Source organism: Stigmatopora argus, chromosome 19 (genome assembly GCF_051989625.1).
Source record: "Stigmatopora argus isolate UIUO_Sarg chromosome 19, RoL_Sarg_1.0, whole genome shotgun sequence".
Taxonomy (NCBI): domain Eukaryota; kingdom Metazoa; phylum Chordata; class Actinopteri; order Syngnathiformes; family Syngnathidae; genus Stigmatopora; species Stigmatopora argus.
In genome coordinates this window covers 10,909,498-10,929,243 of record NC_135405.1, presented here as the reverse complement: position 1 = coordinate 10,929,243, position 19,746 = coordinate 10,909,498, and the positions used below count along the sequence as shown (strand labels likewise).

The 19,746-nt window shown below is 40.3% G+C and overlaps 2 protein-coding genes across 7 annotated transcripts in view; both read left to right on the top strand.

The window, feature by feature from the left end:
• usta (uronyl 2-sulfotransferase a) overlaps positions 1 to 14,369 on the top strand; it is a 30,184-nt gene extending 15,815 nt beyond the window's left edge. Inside the window, exons 4-10 of the mRNA XM_077586805.1 lie at positions 208 to 251; positions 4,707 to 4,862; positions 7,742 to 7,821; positions 7,906 to 8,059; positions 10,551 to 10,648; positions 10,722 to 10,879; positions 12,414 to 14,369. Coding sequence (XP_077442931.1) covers positions 208 to 251; positions 4,707 to 4,862; positions 7,742 to 7,821; positions 7,906 to 8,059; positions 10,551 to 10,648; positions 10,722 to 10,879; positions 12,414 to 12,706 — 983 coding nt within the window. The 3' untranslated portion in view covers positions 12,707 to 14,369. The remainder of the gene's footprint in view (positions 1 to 207; positions 252 to 4,706; positions 4,863 to 7,741; positions 7,822 to 7,905; positions 8,060 to 10,550; positions 10,649 to 10,721; positions 10,880 to 12,413) is intronic.
• A 437-nt stretch (positions 14,370 to 14,806) lies between these two features.
• tpd52l1 (tpd52 like 1) lies at positions 14,807 to 19,602 on the top strand. Of its 6 annotated transcripts, none has more exons than XM_077587687.1 (9): positions 14,807 to 15,084; positions 16,627 to 16,644; positions 17,009 to 17,124; positions 17,192 to 17,340; positions 17,991 to 18,092; positions 18,172 to 18,204; positions 18,970 to 19,008; positions 19,232 to 19,292; positions 19,383 to 19,602. In XM_077587687.1, exons 1-9 carry the CDS (start codon positions 15,006 to 15,008, stop codon positions 19,500 to 19,502), a joined length of 717 nt encoding a protein of 238 aa, XP_077443813.1. In that variant the 5' UTR covers positions 14,807 to 15,005; the 3' UTR covers positions 19,503 to 19,602. The 6 variants fall into 6 exon arrangements, with proteins under 6 accessions (XP_077443813.1, XP_077443815.1, XP_077443817.1 ...); XM_077587689.1 differs by lacking the exon at positions 18,172 to 18,204 and adding an exon at positions 18,544 to 18,558 and having other exon boundaries at positions 14,809 to 15,084; XM_077587690.1 differs by lacking the exon at positions 18,172 to 18,204 and having other exon boundaries at positions 14,815 to 15,084.
• Positions 19,603 to 19,746: the final 144 nt, after the last annotated feature.

Below are 19,746 nucleotides of genomic sequence, written 5' to 3'. Positions count from 1 at the left end.
CTTTGGGCTGCTAAACTGTATTTGGTGCTCCCGATGGGAGGGCATGTTGCTGACAAATTGAAAAGCTAAATGAATTTGAGCGGGAGCAAAATATCGGTGAGTCATTGTTGAAATAAAGTCACTGTGGAATTGGGCCTGGCTACAATGAATGCATATTTTTATTTTCAATGTTTTATTTTGATTAACCGTCATATCTGTCTCTTGCAGGTTCGTCTACTTACGAGGACGACCACGGACCTCCCGTTCCGAGAGTGAGTACCATCTTATTTTTTTCCTGGTTTACATTTTTTTTCAGTTTATCTGTGTGTTTATTCAAATAACGTACATCCCCGCAGCATCACTATGTATACATAGATTGTAAACACAGGCTATTTGTTTGCGTCCAGCTGTATTGAGTTAATTCTCTTGGGTTTTTCGTCCAACTTCTGCTCCTTGGCTCTTGTCCAATTGTCACTTTATCGCCCTACGCTAGCCATCTGAGCCAAGTTATGGTAGCGAACTACAAGGTAGTAAGTCTCGTGCTTAATAGGGAACGTCTCTTGTTGTTTTGGAGTGAGCGGCAAGGCGGCCAAGTTTGATGACTGGTCGTAAAACTAATATGTCAGTCTTGCGCAAGGTCAAACCTTGATCAAACCCAATCCCGTGTGATGAAGGTCCTGTCGTAAAGAGATTCCTAACATTCACCTTTTTACGAGGGGCACACGTTTGACCCTGGAGCCCTTTATTGGGGAGGTGACTTTTAACAGTCATTTTATAATTTAATACCCCATGACGGCAAACGTTTTCCAAATTAAGATTTACGAACGTTTTAACTTGTGTTCTGGATTTCAAGTAGATTCTAAAACCAGTTGAAAAAGTTCAATAAGAATAACATACATATTTGATTTTCCAAAAAAGATAATAAGGCGTGGAATTTTATCAACGTCAGGCATCAATAATCTTGAATTTCATTAATTAACAACGCTAATAAAACTTGTTTGTTTTGTTAGTAATCATTATTGTATTTTGTTGTACTATTTTCAAACAAATTTTAAGAACAATTAAAAATGTATGACTAAAATTTGAAATACTAACGTCAACTTGATTTCACGTGGGCCGGACCATTTTAGATATAATATTTAGATTATTTTTTTATAAATGGATTAAAAGCCCTGACTATTCAGTTTTTTTTATAGATCTAAAACAATGTTTATTTTAGCTTTTTTTAATATATTTTTAGATTTTACAAAATGATTTTTGAACTAAAAACACAGAAAAAATGGATTAAAAAATTACAATTATTGCTTTAAAAGGGGGAAAATCAGGAAATTTAATATACATCTATTCTCTTCATTTTAATTTGATCCTAAAACAGAAAGTCAGCAGTCATGATTTACTTTACCGGGCCACACAAAATGATGTGGCGGGCCAGATTTGGCCCCCGGGCCGCCACTTTGACACATGTGGACTAGTTTTAATTTCATATTATTTAACGCTATCCTCAGACATAGACATGAAAACTCATCTTGAAATGCCATTGATAAACCAAAAATGGCTGACAGCCCTCCCAGTTAAAAAAAAGTCTTAGCTGCATTATCGTCCATCGACTTGTGCGATCATGTTTGACCTTTAGAAATTCCATGGCAAACCTCTTCTTCCTCTCGTATCGGCGTGTGAACCGCAACGCCGTCAGGCCAAACGTCCAGCTCGGATGGAATGAAAAATAAGCAATTAGGAATAGTTTCCACCATTCATCATCATCGTCAGCTGTAATCGCGTCTCCAAAGCACGAGAGGGCTGCTTTTCATCTCGGGCTGAAATGCGTCGCGTTACTGACGGGTCAACGTGTTCGAGGGCGTCAACTTGATAAGAAGCCCAGTTGCTGAGTTTTTGCGATGAAAGGTCATTGCGCTCATGTGCAAGGAGATGATATACTAAGGATTTCAGATGTAAAATTTCAATTGCTAATCACTTTTAATACCTTTTCTATGTTTCACGTCTATGGACGACGATCCATTTGGACTAGAAGGGCTGGCAGATTATTAGCCAATGAGTTAATTCATTAAAACGTTAAAGTCGATCAAACCGTGGGAACGTTTTTGACTCTAATTTGAGTGCGGTAAACTAACATTAGTGAATGATCTGTATACTTTTTTTTTAATACTGCAAATGACAAATGGTTGAGGTTTGATACAAACATAACATTGTCTAATCATTTCGTAAAATTGGACAAAGATCGTCAGAACACTGAAAGCAGGTCGTAAAAAGTACTTTATTGACTTGATTTATAATGTGACTGTTTAGCCAGGTTGTGAAAGTGAAAGATCATATTCTCTCGATGACTTCCAGGAAGTTAATTGTACTTTAAAAATATTTTTTAAAAGTCATTATGTAACATTTGTGCTCTGATTGACACACTATTTCCTCAACTTGAACTCTTTTACAGTACCTTTACACAATCGAAACACAAGTTTGGACACATTTTCAGGTTTAGTATGAACTGGGTTGTGTAATATCAGTGGAAAAGTTGGTTTACTTCTCTTTTAAGCAGCCGTCTTTGATGGATTCGCATTTAATGGCCTGGACATGTTGGAAAGTTTTGATTATTCTGTTAAAGATCCGACACAACTGCAGTAATTTAATAAGCGTGTCCCAAATACGACTTGATGCTCTCGTGACAGATGAAAAGCCAGCTCGTTTGTTTTCTTTCTCTTGCAAATTCACATTGGCTCCATCTCGGTCTGAGGCGGCCATTTTCGGGTCAGATCTTGACCAGATGTCTAGTACAAGACCACTATGAAGAACTGACCGTGAAAAGTCATATTTTCAGAGGCGGGGCACATTCTCGTCATGCCTTCTTCCACGTAAAGTTCTTATTCTTAGTGTCGCGTGGTTTTTCTCTACGCTGTAATTTTTGCATGGCGCTCCAAACTGTTATAGGCAAGTTATAATCTTTGGCCATATTTACCCTTCAGCCTAACACATCTGCTTGAACGTAGACGAAGGGCATTGCGGACAAAGTATCGGTCATCATTCGAAAGGGGCGTTGACCAAAATGTCCAGAAAAGTGGATGTCACGCTCGCCGCTTACACAGCTGTCTGGAAGATGATGATAAATAAAGAAACATGCTGTTAGAACGTACTTAACCTAGTACTTTAAGACTGACTCTGTCCGAGTATTAGTGTCCAAAGAGAAGCATGATTCTTGCGAAATTTGAGTTTTAGGCCAAAATGTGTCACGAATATGAATTCTAGGTAAGCTTGACCGCCAGTTTGCACAATTTGCCCAGACAAGTGATTATAAAGGAATGAGGTTCACAGCTATAAAGCGTTTTATAGCATGTTGACTGGTATTTCAAGACAGAATGATCGACGACTATGCTAGCAAAAAATAAGTAGTTTTTTTCCTGTTTATTTTGTTAATAAATAGCTTCAAAACATGGGAATGAATGCATTGAATTTATATTACTGATTCAGTCAGATTGTGCCGCCTTATTCCTAGATATCAACAAGTTCCAGGCTGAAACACCACGGCTAACAAAACGTGTGCGTACTTGAGTAAACCCGTGAATGGCTTTTTTTAGTAGGGTTCGTCTCAGCGCCTTTCACCCCGAGGGCCACTTTGTGCACGCACTCAAGTGCACACACGTTGACACCTTGTTCCCACATGGAGGCAATTTGGGTTTTTTTTTATCCCCCAACCGCCTCGCCAGTCAACACAACAAACAATAAGTGTGGGAATACTTGGCATGATGTCACGCCTGCACTTTTCCCAGTCATGGTTGGATTTGCTGTTTCACAGAAGTCGTGTCTGCAGGACCAAAATACTCCACCGTTGGCTAAAAGTATATTTTCTCTTATCTTATCATAGGGACAATTAGAATTGTATCTTGAGTTGACTTAATTCGGTGATAGGACAGCTTAGGAGGATCTAGGCAAGAAAGATGATCTTTAAAACCTCCAGACTACTGAGGGACTGTCTGGTAACCTCAGTCTCCGTCTCCAGAAGATCCCCACCTTGTGGAATTTGTGTGTGGCTCCAGTTTTTTTTAACTAGGTCTACAATGTCTTGTGTGTCTTTGGTCTGTCTTGCTACTGCAACCAAGAAATTTCCTGAATACAGATGACATAAAGTTCTAACCTAACCTAAGCTAACTGATATTTTCTTTTTACAAACTCAATTTAAAGTGTAACAAAGCCGCTTCTTATTGCGTTGGGAGGGAAAACCTCCGAGATGGTTCCGAGTGGGCGAACTGTGAGACCCACAGACCACCCTTCCTCACCAGCCCTCTCTTAGGACAACATCCTTACAATTTCCGACTGCTAATGGTAAGAAGAATCCAAAACTCCCTGATTTTTTTTCTCCCATCAGAGATGAAGGGAACATGCTTTTGTTTTTAGATGCTTGTCGAGATTGGTTTCAAATCCTTGAGGGAATTGTTTATCTTCGTCATCCTCCACTCACTTCCCGTCAATCTCCACGTTGCGTTTGCCTTAGTGGTGCTCAGTCTTGTAGACCCAAAAATGCGCATTTTTCGTCTCTGGCTTTCCGCTTAACTGAGACTTGTGTTCAATTACGTTTGATTATTGTTGAGTCACTCAGTTGTGGCTGCTTAGCGGGCGCCGGGTGGTTTAGCGTAACGACCTCATTTCCTAGAAGCCCTGAACACTTTGCTGTGACGTAAACAAAGCCTAATAGATGAGCCTGTACGTTTGTGTGTTTCCAGGTGCTCCCGTTTCCCAGCCAGGTGGTCTACAACCGGGTGGGAAAGTGCGGCAGCCGAACGGTAGTCATCCTCCTGCGCTTGCTGGCCGAGAAGCATCAGTTCAACTTGGTTTCCTCGGACATCCATAATAAAACACGACTCACTAAGTATGAGCAGGTGAATAATTATGCTTTTTTCAGGGGGGTGAAAAAGCACTTTGTAAACACTGGTTTATTAGAAATCCCAAAAATCCTAGAGAACAATTTGTAAAAAACAAAACTCAATACTTACAATTCGGATGTTGAATGCCAAATTCAAACGTTTCTAAGGCATGCCTGTCAACTTTTCCCGTACGTTTTGTGATCATTTCAAATTGTGTACGCCACATGTGTCAAAGTGGCGGCCCGGGGGCCAAATCTGGCCCGCCGCATCATTTTGTGTGACCCGGGAAAGTAAATCATGAGTGCCGACTTTCTGTTTTAGGATCAAATTAAAATGAAGAGTGTAGATGCATATTAAATTTCTGGATTTCCCCCCTTTTAAATCAATAATTGTAAATTTTTAATCATTTCTTTGTGTTTTTAGTTCAAAAATCATTTTGTAAAATCCACCAAAAAAAGAAAAAAAGCTAAAATAAACATTGTTTTAGATCTATAAAAAACTGAATATTCAGGACTTTTAATCCAGTTCTTTTAATCAATTTATTTTTTAAAAATCTACATATTATATCTAAAATGGTCCGGCCCACGTGAAATCAAGTTGACGTTAAAGCGGCCCGCGAACCAACCCAAGTCTGACACCCTTGGTGTATGCCGTATAACTATTGTGCAGGATTTTTTTAAGTACTTTTTTGCCTCTGTAAAACCGATCTGGTCTTCCCCATTTCGGCTCTAATCTGGATCGTCTCGGTCACTGGTAGCACTCTTTTCACTCTATAAATATAGCGCGTCAGCAAGCAATGTACCCAGACAGACAAGCTGCCAGCGACATTGACAAAATCTTAAATTTTGTGCATACAAAAGGGGCACCGACGGAGTGGACACCCCGTTAACTTTGGGGAAAATGTTCGACCCAAGTGCGCAAATATGTGCCGCGTTGTATTTGTACGGTTTATTATCACTTAAGGGAGAACGCAGGGGTGGGGGTTGCAGGTATGTTTGGAATCTCTGCGCATTTTCCCTTCCCGCAGCCCCGCTTCTTGAACGAGAGACGGCCTTTGGCTCGGTCAGAAAACACGCGTACGCACTGCCAAATACGCTTAGGGCCTACACATGAACCGGGCAAAGGGGTTTGCCACATTGCAGGGGGGAGGCCCTCCGAGGGGACCTCAGGGGCTTGACTTTGGGCTAATTGGTCTGGGGATCGCCGGGGAGTCGACGCACACAGAGCTTAAACACACTTGGGGATAAAGAGCGGAACAATACGATGGCTGGCGACGAAACGTCGGGCCAAAGTTCAATCGGAGCCAGTGGAAATGTACTGCGAGAGAGAGCCAGAAGCCCAATGCTGACTGAGGCCTAAGATTAAGCGGCGTGAGTACATAAACAAGTATACATATTGCCGCCGCTATGACATAACTGCCAGTTTATAAGAGCGCCGCATTGATAAAAGTCGCCCTTCGCCGAACGCCGGGTTATAAGAAGACTCATTCAAGGTTTAAAAGACGGAATATTAGCAAACGAGACAGCCGTAAAAAAAAAAAGGCAAATTTGGCTGGACTTTGGGGGGAAAACAGCTTACGGCGCAAGTGCTGCCATAACCGGGTACACTTATTACCGTGCTATTAATATGTTTGGGAAAGCAAGCGGTACAGTTTGGTTGGAAATACTTGTCACCGTCCACCTTTGGGAGATGATAATGTTGAAAAATGAGTGCATTTTTGTGAAGGTTCTTGTGGATAGTGTGTCGGATTGCATAACTTTATAGTTGGATGTTGCGCAGTCGATGACATCACTGTCATATTTCACATTTGTTTTGGCTGCGTCGAGCGCGTGCTCCGTGCAAACCTTGAAAGCCTTCCGCAGCATCTTTCATTCAAAGTAAAAGGAAGAGGAAGAAAGACAGAATGGCACTCAGCCAAGGTTGAAGCGTTTATGGAATTGGAGGAAAAAGGCAGGCTGTTATTATTTGTCCTTTTCTGTCAATGGGCGACTCGGGATTTCTTTGTCTTTTAGGCGGAACATTGATTTTAAAGGGAATCGAGTTGTGGATATTTCAAGTGAGGTTCTCGCTTTAACATACGAGTCAACGCAGTTCCGGAATAAGTCATGGAACAAATTGTATTCCTAATTTTGGGCCTTCTGGGTAGTGAACAGTCAACAGGACTGTTTTTTTTCTAATTCCGTAGTAGTTGCGTTGGCTCTATTGTGACAAAAAACATCATTCCTCAAATGGAAAAACATGGCACTTTTAGTTAGATTTTGTGAAACTGCAAAATGGTGGTGTGCCACATTTGTGTTTGTTTGCCCTTTTAAATCTTAGCATGCAACTTGGTGGTTCACGGAGACAAACATTTTTATTTTGCATTTGAGCGTGAAGGGGATGGTTTGATTGTTACTGTAAATGGAAAGAGAAAAAAAATGTTTTCCTTTTTATAAAATGAGCATTTTTTTTGCTGGGTAGTTAGCGAGCTTTTTCCTTGTTTGGAAAAGATTGCAGGACCATTTGAAAGTCAGACAACACAAGCAAAACTAAAAAAAAATGTCTTCCATATTGCCGTCACGTTCAGTTCACTTGGAAATGAGCAATAAAAAACAGAGGAGATGAAAATTGCAACATGAAGGAGATAATCAAATTCAAGTTTGATTGCACCAAGGTCAGTCTTGAGAACAAATGAGCATTGTACGCTGCCTGATGAATCAATTATGTCATCCTTTTGAGTTTAAAAAAAGCACTTGCGTGTGTTTGTCTTTCATAAAGTCCCTTATTAGCAAAGGATGCATGTGTTTTCTGTTAAGTCCAAGCTAAGTTAATTGGCCCTTATCGGTGAGGTCATCTTTTTTTTGGCCTGATTTGTATGTGTTTTCATATTTTTTGGCTCTTTTCGTTATCCTCAGGTGGATCTCATGAAGAACATCAGTAATATCCCCCAGCCTTTCCTCTACACTCGCCATGTTCACTTCCTCAACTTTACCAGGTGGATAAATACGACACTAACTTAGACTTGACTTGTTGCACTTCTTTCTGCTTCTTCACTTACATTTAACTCGGCTTTTGTTAGATTTAAAATCGACGAGCCCGTCTACATCAACATCATCCGTGACCCCATTAACCGCTTCCTGTCCAACTACTTTTTCCGCCGCTTTGGAGACTGGAGGGGGGAGCAGAACCACCTCATTCGTACCCCCCAGATGAAGGATGATGAGAGATACCTGGTAAGTCTTTCATCACTAATTTGAGGAATCCCGTACAAAAACAAGGACTAAATTGCAGCATATGGACCAGGACTTGGATTTTTAGAGTGCCACGTTGAAAGTAGAGAGACATTAAAGTACCTGGGTCATTTTGAAGATGCAAGGGGGTTTAAGATTATAGCAGTCTGATGTCAACCCAGTATTTAAATCCACTTTGATTTCAATTAGAGATCCGATTTCCACGCCACCACATCACAGACGACATGTGCTTTGCAGACCAGTTTTGAAGACCCAAAATCTGTCTTCCGTTTAGGAAAATGGCTGGTATACCATGAGGATGCCACATTGATTATAACACTATATAATCCTCTTTTAAGTAAGTTTCCCCCCTGTTAAGGCCAACTTTTAAGGTTTTTCTTCCTATAAACACAATGTAATTTTGCATGTAGGCCTCCCGTGAAGGTAGAAAAGCGATATACAAGTGAAAGTCCATAGAGTGAAACGCCATTTTCCCCCTCAATATCTTTGTCTTAATGGCCATTACTATCCAGCATTAGCCTGGGCCCGAGAGGTGTCAGTGAAAGAGAGCTGTCAGCCGGCCCCACGACACCCATGCGAATCCGACGCACGTGTTCCCGAGACATTCCTGCGGTCGTGGATTTTTTTTTTTCTTCCCCCTGGCCGCTCACTGAATAGCTCGCGGACAACAACGTTTAGATGCACATGGTGCACGCTCCATTTTGGAAAAGGTCTTTATTTATTATCATTCAACTTGCTAACCTGAGGCAGATTTATCTCATTCGCTCACTGCGTGTTTTCAATTCAGCACCAGAACTTAGATGCCAATCAACTAGTAGTTTTTTTTCAAAGCAGTACTAAATTTGAAATGTTGGGGGGGAGACTTGTTATAAGCCCTCTTTTATCTTTTAGTAGAGGCTTGTCTTTCTGCTAAAAGCAGTGGCGATCCGTGCATTTCCTAGTGACGCCTTCAGCAAAAACTATTTTATGGCTATATAACCTCTACTGCAGTTACAGCTGCGACACATAAAAATAATCAATAAATCAATGCACAAAAATGGGGTAAGATCCACTTCCTAGCAGCATTTAATGATTAAATACAAACAAGCTTAAATACAAACACGGGAGCTTAAATACAAACACTGGAGCTTTTCAGATATAAGAACTTGGCCCACAATTGAAATATTATTTAGGAATATAGCCATATTTTACTCACCAAAAATCCTTTTTAACTGTACACAATATCCATCCTCCTTTCGTTCTTCCTTCTTTTCTATCGCCATCGAAGCTAATGCTGAAAATCGAGCCTGTCCTGTCGTATTTCTGGCATACGAAAAGGCATTGTGGTGTTGCCAACTCGAAATCTGATTGGTTAAAGCAACAGTCTTATTGACGGTTGTTTAACGCAGCAGAGCCTGCAGAACTGATTGTGAAGGCCTTGAGGCAGATTTCTGACCCCGGCAACAAATAATGGCTGAAATGTGATTGGTTAAATGCTTCAATATGAAAACACACATCTGGAAGCAATGCAACCAGGGGGAAAGCAATGAAAGGAAGCTAACAGACCATTTGGAATTATTTAGTACTGATGGAAAAAATATAATATATGATTCAGATATTTCTTAGGGCAGCAGAGAAGGCCCTGACGGCACACCACTGGCTAAAAGCATCCCCTGTGTATTTCAAAAAGATGCTACATGCGCTTGAAAAATCAAAGACGTTAATCCTGCCAGAAACACCTGGCACATACATCTGTGTGACAGTAGGAATCCTTCCTCTTACTGTGGAATTCCCGGACACAGGGACTTTGGATAGGTCCAGAACACCTGAAAGGGATTCAAGCCACATGATGAAACTTCCTGACTTCCGAGAGGAAATAGCTTCAACTATCCTATTATAAATTCTACAGTGAGATGTTTAAATATTCTTGATGGACGTATAAATACTACAAGTGTACTTACAGTCCTAAATGGGCCAATGGAACACAATATTTAGCCTTGTGTTTGATTCCCCACCAAGGTTGAGGCTTGTCAGTAATCGGGGTGATGGACTAGGTGAGCCTTAGCGTTGGCATTGACAAATGGCTCTGTTTAATACAGTGATTTATCAGGGCATAAATCTTCTTATTCATCGTGCTTTCAATGCCTTTTTATGTTTCCGAACACGTCGGCCTTAAGCGCAACAGGTTCGTGACCTGTGAACCTGGTGGATGCTGTAGCATAAATATCAATTTTCCATGTGTGTGAGTGTATTTGTATTTTTGGGGGGGAAGGGGGGTGTGACTGAACACCTTCACACTGCCGGTATCCAATCCATAGTGAGTACAGCTGGTGATTGAATATTTTGAGTGTGCCACAATTGAATTGTGTCTCAGGGTCAGAGTGCAAATGGGGTAAAAAAAAAATGAAATTAAAAAGTGAATGGTTTGGCTCTCAATGCAGGTATGGCTGCACAGCCTCCTCTAGTGGCCTGAACGAGTCAATTCTTTTTTCAGGACATAAATGTGTGCATTCTGGAGAATTACCCCGAGTGCTCCAACCCCAGGGTCTTTTACATCATCCCATACTTTTGCGGGCAGCACCCCAGATGCAGGTAATTGCCGTCTTGAGATCATCACATTGGTTTGGTGCATCCTGTCTAATTTCTCCTTCTTTTTAACCATCAGAGAGCCTGGCCCGTGGGCTTTGGAAAGAGCCAAGCAGAATGTAATGGAGAACTACCTGTTGGTGGGCATCTTGGAGGAGTTGGAAGATGTGCTGCTGCTTTTGGAGAGGCTCCTACCGCACTATTTTACCGGAGTGGTCAATATATACAAAAGCCCAGGTAGGCCAAAATACGATTTTGGATAGGATTGGATTGGATAACTTTATTTATCCCGTATTCGGGAAATTTCATTGTGAGAAGGGGGCAATGCAGATACAGAAAAAAAAACCAGTTACAAGTTAGAGAGTACAGTCTCAAAGGCCGCAGAACAACAAAGCAAAAGCACAAAGCAAAAGCACAAAGTGCAAAGCAAGGTAAATGGGATCATTAAGAATCACCAAATAAAATCATTAAGATAGAAAAGCAGCAAAAACACAAAACGAACAAGTGGACGCAGCTACTGATTTTCAGTTTAAAACTGCTAAATATTGCATTAAATCAATTAAAAAAAAAGGTTTTCTATAACATAATTCATCACGATCAACAATCGTGATTACAGATCTAAAGAATTGTAATGATCATTTTGGCCATCATCGTGCGGCCCTAGTAAATATAGACTACAGTGGTACCTCGTGATACAACATGCTCGTGTTACGACGAAAATTTTGATCGAATAATTCGCTCGCGATACAATTAGAATTTCGAGATGCGACGAAGCCAGGTGGCCAGGACATGAGAGGCTGTTTATCATTGTAGCGCACTGTCTTTTTTGCCGCATCTCTTTTGTGTATAACTACTATATCTACGAGGACTGAATGATTTATTCAGACGAGTTTCAACCAGGAAACGCACAACGCGCGGGCAAAAAGAGGGCTTTCTGGGTAATGTAGTATACTCGTGCACACAACACCAATAGCACCCTTTATCAGAATAAAACTTCATTACGCACAATCAATACGTGGGAAACTCAGCTATTGAATTTCCTGTTATTCTTTCTAAGGAAAGAAGGTCCCGTGATCGCTCGTTTAACCCTATTTCTCGTTGGCAAGTGGTCGTGCGTTATCCTATTCTGAGGACATTTGTGTGCATCATTTTCGGAACATTTTGAAGGCAATACAAAAGGAAACAGTCCATCGATAGCGAACGTGAGGGTGGAGGCGTGGCAAACCACTAACCCAGAAAACGAAGGTAACAAAAGATTAAGACAAAACTAGAATTCAGTTTTGTGTGAAGTTACATTAAACAGATATTTGAGTGTGTCTGTTTATATTTATCCAAGTTAATTTAAATTTGTTTGTTCGTTTACGAGTGTCGTGGATAAAGTCCCCCCTCTGCCTCCGTGTGTCGTTGTCTCTCCCCTCTGCGAAATGCGTCTAATTTTACATCTATTAAACACATTTTATTACTATTAAACCACTCGTTATTTATTACTTTGTCAATATATGGCGAATTGGAAGAAATAAAACACTCCAATATCCTGTTTTTGGTGTTTTTTCAGAGGGTTGGAACTAATTCATTTGTTTTCAATTCATTTCAATGGGAAACGTTCGCTGGAGTTACGAAAAGCTCGACATACGATCCCAGTCTCGGAACGGATTACGATCGTATGTCGAGGTACCACTGTACTATGATATTACATAGTGTTTGTTTTAGTTTTAATGAAATGGCCTGGCATTTTAGAGAAACTGATTAAAATACACTTTTTTGTACGTAGACCACAGGAAGATGGGGAACATGACGGGCACTGTCCGCAAACACACGCCTACGCTGGAGGCGCTACAGGTGCTCTACCACCGCATGCGCTACGAATACGAATTCTACAACTTCATCCGGGACCAGTTCCACCTGATGAAGAAGAAACTGGGCCTGAAGTCGGAGGTCCGACCGCCCGCTTACACGCCCACCTTCCTCCGGGAGCTAGAACTGCGGACCCCCGAGCCACTGGACGAGGACGAGGAACTGGACAATGACCTGGAGGATGCTAACAACTGGCTCATCCATCAGTAAGACCTGAAGTCTTCGTGAAAGAAATGGTCACTTGCTCCCAGGGTCCTCCAAGACAGAGACGCAGGGTACGAGGTGCCCGTCGACGTCAGGACTATGAGGACACGCTCGGTACCGGAGACGACTCGCTTGGAAAAGGATAAGATTATTTCAAAGATGACCGAGGATGACGCAAAATTAACTCGGGTCCAAGCCAGGCTTTCCTTTTTTCTTGCTTTGTTTTCACCATTTCCTTCAATACAGGAGCGGTTATTTTTTGCTGTATTCTCCAGGAGAGATAACGCACCAGGGATGTGGACCGGGGCTACGCCGAGCGACCCTAAAACATGCAAAGGTACATTATGGTCAGAGTTGATGTTTATGTAGTATATATTATATTTAAAAAATAATAATAAAAAAACAAAAAAAACAAGAAGCCAAATAGAAGAGTGCCAAAATTGTTTGCGCTTCTCACAAAACTTTTGGGACATTGCAAAAATCTGTACCAAAAAATAATAATGTGCAGGAATATTCAAGTTCATGCAAGTTCCAAATCAGTTGGAATTTCACCCCACGAGTCCAGACGTTTTGCAATTATGTAACTATGTCAGTGTCAAACATTATTGAGACATGATGCTGTTTATATATAGCACATTTCCACTGTGCAGCTTTTCTGATAACGGTACACAGTTTAACACGTTTATCACTACCATTGGCGTCCAATTCAGATGGATTAAACACCCATTGTCGTCAATGGTACTGAAACTTAATCTCGGCTAACCCCTCCCAGTTAAAAATGGACCAAACTGTACCACCTGTTGGAAATGTGGCTATGAGTGATTTGTGCGTTTTGAGATATTATTCTTGTCATGAAAGGTATAAATGAGGGTTAAACCGTTATGCACTCCATTATGAATTCAAAGAATTCCATCAAGTGTGCAAGTGTGACTGCGTTTAACCGTAGTTTAGAGGAGATTTATAGTTTGCTTTCACTTTGTTGGAACTTTTTTTTTTTGCTAGGAATAAAAGATTGTTCCATGCTAAGATTAATAATATTTATTCAGGTATTACAAAAAACTCAGTGTACGCACAGATTACATTTTAAAATAATCCGATTTTTAATGAGCAAATAATGGAACATAATTGATTTGAACTGTGTTTCAATTTTGAATTACTTGTTTGACATCAGCACTCAAACTATTCAGTTTTTTTTTTTTTTTTTTTTTAATGAATTGTTGTCCCAATGTCAAAGCACAATTTATATTGACATCGTGGTCTACCACTGTTCTCTCCCACATTTAAAGCTAGATGATGAAAAATACTTTTTGTATGTGCAGAGTTCCATCTCAGCCAAATCTATTTCCACAAGCAGCTAAACACGGAATTCCGTCACCTACACGATAACCGAGAACGATAAACTTGCTTGGTCTTCTATGAATGTTGTCCTGCTTTGTTTTTACCTTCCTTTTAATTTATTATTCTTATTATCTATTTGTTGCTATGCATTCCGCATCACTTTCTCAGGAAGGAAAGACAAAACTGTTGTAGAAATAATTGTATCATTTCCAACTGAGCGGCTATGAAGAAAATTCCTGGCATTCCTTGGAAGATTTTGGATGAGTTTTAAAAAGGAAAAAAAAAAAGATACATTTTACACTCTTCCAAAATAAACTTCCTTAGAATACAACGATGTGTGCTGTTTCTCTTTTTCCTTTGTTTGGATGACAACAGGAATTGAAGAGTGACAGTAATGGAACAAATTATTCAGGTACGTATACCGCTATTCTTTAATTTGTATTAAAAATGAGTGCAAGTCACTAGTTTAATTTTACTGGTGTTTTACAGGGAGAAATAGTCATACGTATTGTAGAAATAATTAAAGTAAAATAATTTTTAAAAAAGCAAAAACAAATGTTTATTTTTTTATTCTTATTTCTTGTAAAGCTGATAAATGTAAGTATTGTTTTCATCATAACGTGCATTAGTTAGTGGGGGGAGCTGTAAATATTTGTTGGTTGGGCTTTAATCCTTTAAAATACAGTATTGCACATTATGAACATTGTGATGACATGCACTTTAGTGTTTGTTTTTTTTACTTCTAATATGTTCAAACAACAGCCTGTTTATTACAGTTAAAATGATAGCGTTAACCAGCAGGGAGGAGCACGTTTAAGTACCCGGAAGTAACTGGACACACATTCAGTCGGCCCGCGATCTCATTGGTGCTCGTGGTGCTCAAGTCCCGCCCTCTTGGCTGCCCAACCTCGTGACAACTTTGACAACCCAAGGAGAAGACGGCGTCCACAAACTGACCTGATCGCCGATGCCAAGCGCCTTCCGACACCGTCTCGTGTCTGTTTTGGAAAGCGAGTGGAAATCAACCATGGAGACCAAAAAGCAAGGTTAGTAAATTTTGCATCAAGTACATAGTTTAGTCTGTTATTTGAATGAAAGCTTCCATTGAAACTCGCCGGCATAGTGAATGTCACTTGAACGCACCACTACTCTGTCCACGAGTACAGCACTAAATTCCCCCAAAAAACGCATCAAAAAGAGTATTCACGAGTGGATCTGTTCTTGAAATCGACTAAATGCCTAATGCAATAGAACAGATCGTTCTGATCGTTTAAAAAAACGTTTAGTTAAACAACAGGTGAAACTTAATTAACATTAGCAATTGGGGGCATTGATAGCACGTTTATTGTTGTTTTTTTACTAAGCCTTTTCTATCAAGGTTTCCAATAGTAAGAAATCGTGACATATGGAAACCCCTATTTGCAACAGATCTAATATAGTTAAAAATTGCAACGGATTTTCATAGTAGCTTCTAATTCTCATGCAAATATCTGTATTCACTTCTTACAGCATCTTATTTAAATTCCTATTTTACTACCTCCTAAACATTGAATTAACTGTGAGCTACTGCAACCACCTGTTGCCATTCCTAAAACAATAAAAGCTTTGTATTCAGCCAAACAGCCCCAGATTTGACTCGTGTGCACGTTTAAATGAGAATAATTTCACCAGATGAACTTTTGGTGACAGTTCTGACAATCTGATATCACCCCAAAGTGGATAGACCAGTTTTTTTTTTTTTCTACCATGAAGTGGGTAAACATTCCATTAGTTCTCTTTACAACAATACAATGCAAGCATTGATATTGACCAAACATCAGTAGTAACTCATTCTCGGAGTCACTTCTCGTTGCTCCCTGTCTTTTATTCAAGGCAGGACGCCGGGCAGTTTGTTGATCCACTTAGTTAATTGCATTCCACTTATAAGTGACTCCCTGTTCGGTGGAAAACGGTCCATCAACAAGGTTGGGAGCTTCACCTACAAACTTTCCGCACCAAAGTAAGATTGGCCCTTTGGTGGTGCACTCTGATTGGTGTATGACTGTCCCCAGGCCTCTGATTTAGCTTCCCCACATGACCTAAATGGGAAACTTGTGACCAGACCAGGAGGTATTCAAGGCTGAACACACAAACAAAAAAAATAGCGTGCATGGAGGCCCTGTAAATTGTCTTTAAAAAGCCAATTAAAAAAAAAAACACTAAGATCAACCTTGTTTTTGCATTTGGAAGGAAAGTGCTTGCAGTGCATTGCCACAAATTGATTTTCTCTACAATAGGTCATGTGTTCCTCTCTACATGGCAAAATATGGAAGTAGACATTTCAACATAGAATTTGGTATAAAGTGCAAACACAACACGACTAGAAAATAAAGCAGTTCAAATGAGACGACTTTCTGCTGCGCGTTTCCTCTTTTAGTTCCAGCAAAATGCAGGATTTCCTCAAATACAAAACCGTAGCAGAATTTAGCATTGACGTGTCTTTCCACTGTCGCCTTCCAACAAGTATGATGTAACCGAGATGTTTGCTTGTGCACGTGAGTTTTCACAAGTGGGACTAATTTTGATCTTCACCCTTGTACTGCATCCAGATGAACGACGTTTCCCAGGTACATTAGTTCAATGTCATTTGTGTGTTTTTGTGCACGCACGCGCACTTCAAATGTCCGTTGTTATTTTCAATTGGATGTCAACATGGATTTAAACTGAGGCTTCGGTGTTCCTCAACACCCAAAGTAGAGTCCGAAATTCTATTGGTTGCGTTTTGTGCGTGTTGTGTGTCAACTGCGTAATCCACGACTGTTAATCTGGATTACAGCACAACGGGCGGCAGCGTCTGATTGCATAACGGCGTCCCGGGGAAAATTCCCAAAACATTCAATTGCGTGGTAACACAGGAGCAGAACCTTACAGAAGAAATTGACATTTTTCTACATATATGTACAATGCATGTTGGTTTTGTGTTCACGTCAGATTTTCTCGACTCTGAGCCTCTGAGAGAAGAAGACGAATATACGTCGGACGTCAATTTGAGTCATCCCATCCTGACAGAAGAAGAGAGAGAGGAAATTCAACAGGAGTTGGCCAAAGTAAACACACACACAGTGTTCACAGTGTTGTATTTAAATGATATCATGTTTATCTTGCTCTACGAAGCTGGAAGATGAGATCAGCACGCTGAAACAAGTACTGGCGTCCAAGGAAAAGCGGCACACCGAGATCAAGCACAAACTGGGCGTCACTCCGCTGGGCGAGCTGCGCAACAATCTCAGTCGAGGATGGCAGGACATGCAGAGCTCTGTCGCGTAAGTTTTTGTCACAAAAACAAAAACAGTCACCGTAATTTTATCATCAATGTTTGAGAGAAGTTTCGATCAGGCTTATTTTTGCACCCGATCCGATACCTCAGAAATGTATTGAGGAGCAAAAACAGCACCACCAAATTCAATTCCTTCGCATGGTGCTATCTGATGGATAGCGTCCTCCAGTATCTAGCATGACAGCAGAGTTTATTGACAGTTTTAAAAAAAAAATCAATACATTGTCAAAAATTGACCTTTTGATTCCGGCCCTCTGAAAACGACAGATGTGGCCCAATTTAATGATCATGTGATCAGATCGGGAAGATGCCTAGATTAGATAGTAATAGCCAAAGGCGACATTAGCTGGAAAACACAACACAATACAATTGCCGTGGTGCAGAAGTACAGTAAATCCAATTGAATGTGCAGACAAAAGAAGCCTGTTAAGCATTAAATGCTGTTCGCCATCGCTGGTTGTCGTTCTCCAGTTACACTGCGACTTGCCCATCGCACACATAAATAATAAAGCAAAGTGACCGTCGAGGTACTGGGAAACACGAGTGCTCGATATTACTAACACAGTACCTCAGATTAAGAAAGATGACCGGGTCAGTGGTAGACTATTCTAAAAATGATGCGTTCATTTTTTTCAGGTACAAGAGAACGTCGGAAAGTCTTTCCTCGGCGGGACAGAAAACCACGGCCGCCTTCAGCACGCTGGGCAACGCCATCAATAGGAAGTTTGGAGACATGAGGTGCACTTCAACACATTTTCACTCACCTGAATTTATGTAATCTGGTGTAAGAAACAATGTACTAATGTTGTTCATGCAGTCTGGCTAGTCTCCAGCTTCTCTTGCCTAGCAGGTACGCGGGTGTGTTTGAGTGTGTGTGTGTGATCATAAGATGATTGATGTGTTTTCCCCAAAAATATTTTGTAGACTTGACGTTTCATATTTAATCACCATTGACAAACCAGAAGCACGCAACATGATTAGTTATTAACTACAATATAACCAAAGTCATATCGAAATCATTTTATTCGTTTAAAACTCCCACAAGACTGTGTGTGTGTGTATGCTGCTTTGCGATTGTCCATTTCTGCCGCTTCCTTGCTGTGCTCAAAGTTGACATACCTCTAATGTTTTATATTTTCTCGCCTTCCATACAATATTTACATTTTGCTTTATATTGCACGCTCCCAAGGACTGGCTCTATTGGGTAAGAACATGCAGTTGCTATAAAATAATAGAATATATTGCTAGTACTTTCACTTCAGTGCCCGACTTTGTCATTTTTTTCAAGTTATGAGGATTTCTCTATTGTCAAATTTGAGTTAGGCGTTAAGTTTTCATGCATCGCTTTCTCAGTAAAATGACGAAAAAATTACAAGAATACGTTTTATAATTTTAGTGTCATAATTGAACATCTATGACAGCCAATGTTTAAGATAATAGAAAAGAAGAAATATTTCATGTATGAATACATTTAGTGGAAAATAAGTTTAAAAAGTGAATTATATTTTGTCCTGATCTCCCTCTATGTGCATAAGTCAATCTTTTTATAGTCTACTAACTGCTGACCTTGATGATGCGAGCTGAGCTAAACATTAACTCCTCTCTCTGCGCACAGCTATTCCATCTCTCACTCTATGAGCATGCCTGCCATGAGGTAATTTTAACAGCAATACTGTATGTGTACATGTATGAGTGCAAATGTTACCCTTTACTACAAACTCCCATAAATAATAGTATTTGTCCATATGCTGCACTTGTAGTGACATCAGATTCCAGTGCTGGGTTAACACCAAATGGCACATTTTTGTTACAGAATTGTTTATTGCGCTAGAAAACAAAAAAACAGATGAACTAAAATGTGTATCTTTTCTCTCAAGAAACTCCCCCAGCTTCAGATCCTTTGAGGAGAAAGTTGAGACTACAGTCACCAGCATCAAGGTGTGTACAAATGTGAAAATGAATTGTCAAAAACCTATTCATGCAATGGCGTCCGTCATAACTCTACTTTTTGTCGTTTACACTTCCAAGACTAAAGTTGGGGGTCCCGGCACAGGAGGAAGCTTCGAGGAGGTCCTCTCTTCCACAGCGAAAGCCAGCGCTCAAGACACACCCACAAACAACTTGACAGACACGCCCGAGAGGCCGTAGGAGACTAACAGTAGTATTCACGTTTGCTTTATATCATGGAATCCATTTATATTAAGAGAGGTATACAAGTTTGCATAATAAACATCAGAAAGTGCTAGAATTGAACCTCTTCACTAATCCACAATGCAATGGTGGCTTCCTACCTTTTGAATTTCATGCAAAAAGAAACGGTAAACCGTTATCATGTAATATTTGTCGGCTATTATGAACCTTGTGGAATACCGATGTATATTTAAACTAACAC